At 36.2% G+C, this 6,000-nt stretch overlaps 1 protein-coding gene across 1 annotated transcript; it reads right to left on the reverse strand.

Moving 5' to 3' along the window:
• Positions 1–3,591: 3,591 nt before the first annotated feature.
• LOC109007701 (protein FAR1-RELATED SEQUENCE 4-like) lies at positions 3,592–5,273 on the reverse strand. The gene is made up of 4 exons (XM_035682586.1): positions 5,211–5,273; positions 4,707–4,899; positions 4,415–4,598; positions 3,592–4,249 (listed from the first exon to the last, which is right to left on the reverse strand). Exons 1-4 carry the CDS (start codon positions 5,271–5,273, stop codon positions 3,592–3,594), a joined length of 1,098 nt encoding a protein of 365 aa, XP_035538479.1.
• Between the last annotated feature and the right edge of the window lie 727 nt (positions 5,274–6,000).

Genomic DNA, 6,000 nt, shown 5'->3' on the forward strand with positions numbered 1-6,000 from the left:
TCTCTCATCCCTAACTCTAACCCTAATCTACCAGTCGTCTTCACCCTTGAGGCTGCGAACCCACACGAACCTTGTTCTTTGGATCGACAAACCCGCGATACCCTTTTCTCTTCTCCACGACCCCGCAAAGCTCCATCCCTGTCATCCTCCCTCTCCCCCGAACCTCCATCCCCGTTGTCTTCACCCCTGAGGCCGTGGCAGAACATGAACCCACGAACTCAGTGGTCACTTATCTCTGCTCGAAACCCCCTAGGTTTTGTTTGGATTGTAGCCTTTAGTTTTCTCTCATCAAATTTGGGCTTGTGATTTTAAGTGTTGATTACTTGATTTGGAGATTTTGGTTGGATTTGATTTGGTTTATTTATCAGGTTTTGTTTGGATTGTTGCTTTTAGTTTTCTCTCATCAAATTTGTACTTGTGATTTTAAGTGTTGATTACTTGATTTGGAGATTTTGGTTTGATTTGATTCGGTCTATTTATCAGGTTTTGTATGGATTGTTCCTTTTAGTTTTGCTCTCATCAAATTTGTGCTTGTGATTTTAAGTGTTGATTACTTGTTTTGGAGATTTTGGTTGGATTGTTGATATTTTCAGTAGATACCTTGCATGTTGCATGATATTTTCCTGTTAATACAAGGGCAGTTAAAGTACTTAATTAAAAGTTGCATTGTATTCAATTTTATTCCATCAGTATTCAACTGTTATTCAATTGTTTTAAGGGGGTTCATCTTAGAATGTCATCATCATCATCATCAATATCTTTATCATCTTTTCCCAAATGTACTTTGGGAAAATCATTGTGCTTCTGCGAGCTTGAAGCCACATTGAAAATGGTCAACCACTGCAAAAAATCCTAGACAACCCTTCTTAGGGTGTTCAAAGTACAATACCCAAGTAAGTATATTATTTGTTGCCTAATTTTTTTTTTATATATAATCATTTAAGTTAAGTTGTATAGACTGTACAGTTCATACATTTCTAATATATGCATGAAATGAGCAGGGCTTATCATACTGTAAGTTTTTCAAGTGGCTGGATAGTAATGAAGTGACTGAGCTACAAGTTCAAGAAAGAATGAACTGTTAAAGAAAGAGAAAGAGGTCGAGAAGATACTCGAGCTTCTCAAAAAGAGGGAGATTGAGTTGCGTAAGATAGTGGATCGTCTCGAGAGGGTGCAGATGGTACTATCCAAAAGAAATGACGAGATTATGCAAAATGAGTCTTAATGCATAAAAAGCTAAAATAAGGCGTTTAGGCATGCTATTTCGGATTTATTGTTGTTTTGCATTTGTACATGTATTTTACCTAGTGTTATATAAGTAATTTGGGATTGTTGTTAGTAGTTCTATATTTAAATATTGGACTTGTACATTTGTTTTATAATTGTACACCACAACTTGTATGAACCAATTGTCTCAATAACAATTGTCTCAGCAACTATGTAATATTTGGGCGAAGTTGTTTAGAGTTGACAACCTATTACCAGCTCGCTTACAAGAAGCCACCCAACACTTCCATCACTATCAGTGTAGAATAAAAAAACCCAAATGCTCATAATCCATACTTTGCAGGAGCATTAAACATGTAAGAAGATGAATGAAAATTGATCATTAAAAGAATTGGTCTGGATGTAATTAGTTAAGTTGGTCTCCTTGGAGGTACGTGGTTGTGGGATATAGATCACTTTTATATATAATATCTATTGCAAGAAGGCACGCAGCTTCAGATGCTCTATTTTATCGTTGAGATGACGGTGCATACAGTTTGCATTAATGTGAGCACAAACAAGAAAATAGTACTAGTGGTAGTAACTATTATCCAATGAGTAATTAAATCACGTCTTAATTTCATCTTCCAAGATTGTTGACAATAGTTGCACAGTTGTCACCCAGCCTATTAACAAAGTCCCTTAAATACACATAAATGTATTCAATCCACAACAAATTTTTCCAATCCAATCCTGTCACAAATATTTATCCAATCAAATTCACAACCATTCAGTCCTTCAAATCCACATAATATATCCATTCATGTCACAAATATGTCTTATCCACAACAAATTTATCCAATCCATTCAATAAATAAAAAAACCTACGCAATACATTCAACACACAAAAAAATTTAACTGGAAACCCATCATTGCAACGGTTGTGATCCATCTAACCCAAATTGTATTTGTAAATAGTAAACAACAAATATATTATTCAGGTAATAGGTATTAGTATTAAACTCGAAAAAAATTTATGAACCACTTACGCTTTCTTGACTTTGCATCAGTATTTCTCGGGTTGGATTCCAGTAACGTCTATAGCCACGCTTTCTCTTTCTGGAACAGCCTGCTGCAAATCAAATGTAAATATATAGCCAAATAATGGAAATTAATAATAAATATAAACTTATTAATATACCATCTCAGAAGGACCAAATAAATTCCTGCATACTTCCACGACAGGTGTATCTCCTCTATCCAGAACTTGGGTATCTCCTCCATCCCGCTAATAATTATTTAACAAATAAAAATACATTAAATCATTGCTTCGTCAATAAAATATAAATAAAAAGCAGATATTAAAATTTCTGCACCTCTTTACGCTTTCCATTTGATAGTGGTTTCTTCGTCTTTGCTTTAACTTTCCGCATGTCTATCTTCATTCTAGATGCTCTCCTCAGAGATGAAGGTCTGCCTTTGCCTCGCACAACACGTGGACTGCATACTTCCCCAGAACCACCGACCGTAGTGTCCTTTGTCGTACTATTAACATTGGAACCAATTTACGTCATCGATGGGGGTTCTTGATTGACCCGATACAAATCAATCGTTGCATATAACTTAGTTCTTGCATCCTAAGTATGATCTCTCGAACCCGTTGCATGAGTAATCATCTAATAACATATATTTAAAAGACTTGAATATCTATTAGAATATGTCCGTTGTTCCCCTGCATCATAACTATTGTGGATTAATTTGTATCGACTTTTAATATCCGTCCTCCATCAATCTAAAATGTACATTTCTAGCAAAAATTTAATATCATTACACTTGAATACGACCAAAATGTGCCGACACAATATCCCCCTCATCTCAAATAATCCACATGAGCACTTTGCAACTGCATTTTCCTCACTAAAGTCCATAAAATGTGTAATCAATTTAGTGAACTCTTCCAAACAAATTTCATCCTCTACTATATATGTTTTTACTTCACCATCACTTTTATGTAAGTTTGGATTCAAATCAATGATGTCATTGACTTGCTGCTGAACTTTCTTAAATTTAGCATTCGTGTACAACTTTTTGAACCTCTTTTCAATTGGAGATCTAGATATGCAGGGGATTGTGACATTAAATGACTGGAAGTCCGCGAGATTTTCATTCTCAATCTTTTTTTTCAACACGTTATCAAACTGATCTACAAACTCCTTCAAGTTTGTCCTAGAATGAACATGCCCATAAAAAAATGCATTCATGCTCTCGCTTCGCTGTGTTGTACTCATTCTAGCCCAAAAACACTCATTCAAAAATGCCGGTACCCAATGTTCACGCTCAACACATAGGCTTTGCAACCATGCATTCTCATGCAAGTTGTAAGTGTTAATCAACTGATCCCAATTTCTCAAACTCATCAACAAGTTGGGTGTCATATACACATTTCATTAATGCATTTTTCATCCCCGTTTTGTAAGAACTATATGAGCCAAGCTTCTCAGGGACTTTCTTTAGTATATGCCAAAGACAAAATTTATGCCGAGTTTTTGGGAAAACAATTGCGATTGCATTTTTCATCGCTTTATCCTGATCAGTGATAATAGACTTTGGCGCGATACCATTCATGCATTGCAACCATGTCTCGAATAACCTCACAAAGGTATCGGTATTCTCACTAGAAATCAAGCCTGCTCCCAATAGAATTGATTGCCCATGGTCGTTTACACCAACAAATGGTGCAAAGGGCATCCCATATTGATTCGTTAGGTATGTAGTGTCGAATGTGACCACATCATCGAAATATTGGTACGCTGCTCTACTACGGGGGTTTGCCCAGAAGACGTTCTTTAACCTCTTGTCATCATCTATATCCATCATATAAAAGAACTCAAGATTTTTGTACTGCATTCGTAAAAAGTACTCTCGAAGCGCTCCAGTACCACCTGTGCCAAGTTGTAGATGTTTTGTCTTGTCAATATAATTACTACAATAATTTTCCAAAAATGGCAAGTTCTCGAATTCTCCCGCGCCAACAACAAAAGATCTGTAACTCTTATTCGTTCAGATGCCAGCCAAATCATTTGTATTTAGGACCCTTTTTACGGCATCACTAACTTCTCTATTACATCGGAAGAAGCGAGATTGTTTTGAACTGAGGCCGTGGTTATGAATATTATGTACTGTCGTCAACCGAAGCACTCCATCTTACCTTATGGCATTAAGTTTTGCCTTACATTCCGTTTTCCCTATCGGACGTGGGTTGGCAACATTCAACGTCCTATTCCGGGCCTTCCCACCGCGGGCACAAGCAAGGGTGACATATCTAACAAACTCATCTTCTCCCCTCTCAGTCCATTTTGTCATCACCCCAAACCCGCATTTTTTACCATATTCTTTATAATAACTTAATAAATCTTCCAGGGAATTAAATTTCATTTCTGACTTTGGCTCCTCAATTGTATCATCATCATCCACTTGGACATTATGAGATTTCTCGGCACTGCCATAATCAGATTCCGTAGGATTTGGTCTATCCTCAGTACATTCTTCAACTCTAGGAGATCCATATGGCACTTCAGTTTCCCCACCATCAGGTCTATAATCCTTTGAACCAACTATTCTGGTTGTGGCAGAGCTTGTATTGCTAATAGGAGTCGGAGATTCCATGATATGTTGAAATGGGTAGCTAGCATTCTGCAATAAACATAAAAAGTCTGCAATTAAAACTCCTACAAAGAAGCCAACTGATTTAAGAATAAATCCTGATCAGTTATCACCACCTGTATGTTGATTGGATATTGGTTGCCAACCAGATATGGTAGAAAAGTCGGTGACCACATAGGCACTGGTCCAAAGTAACCAGGCATGTAATTTTGGATGTTTGAACTAGTTGATGGTATGGCCTAACATGTTATTAAAAAAAAATTATTGAATATATTTAGGAAATAAATATCGACTCAACAATACCAATGCTATTGATATGTTAAATCATATAACATACATACCTTAGATGAGAAATTTGAGTTAGATAATGTCTGCGTAGTTAGCTGTTCTTTCCCATTTCCCATTCTGAAAATTAGTACAATTGACATTCAGCATGTGGGGTTTTATAGCTGGAAAAAAAAAAAAAACTATAATGCAAAAGCAATTAAAATGCCATTCAAGCAATTAAATGCAAAAGCATAGACTCTCGATAAAGAGTTTCCCGCAAGTGCACATCGAGTAATTCAAGAGAATTATCTTAGTTCAATTATCCCTAGAAATCGTTTGTACCCAAAAACCATAAACCTAGAAGGAGCATACCACTAAGACCAAGATTCTTACCACTCGAGCCAACACCTAAGGGTTTTTTTTGAAGTTCTTATAAGTTCAATGAGAATCAAACAAGATCCAAGCAATTGTAAAGTTCACTTAGAGAATAACCAAAAATCAATCTCATCAATTTCCCCACGTATACAAACGTGGACACACAAACATAAGAAAAATCCATTAATCAAAAGATAGGCAGAGAACACCAGAATCATATCTGAACATAGCATCAACATACCTCAATTTTTTTTATAAGTAAAAGAGGAGGGTAAAAACTCAATTTTATTAAAAGACAGGCACATTCAAGAAACTGAAACTCAATAAAAGGTTAACCATCTCTATTAACTAACAACTAATGTCTTCTCTAGTTCCTACCAGTTAAATGTAAAGCCTCCCTAGTTTGCAGTGTGATCTTGATATTGACCTAGAATGAGGAAGCTATGGTAATTGAGGAGACACTATGGTGTTTAAAGCATTAGCACTGCT

The sequence above is a fragment of the Juglans regia genome, chromosome 11 (assembly GCF_001411555.2).
Source record: "Juglans regia cultivar Chandler chromosome 11, Walnut 2.0, whole genome shotgun sequence".
NCBI lineage: Eukaryota > Viridiplantae > Streptophyta > Magnoliopsida > Fagales > Juglandaceae > Juglans > Juglans regia.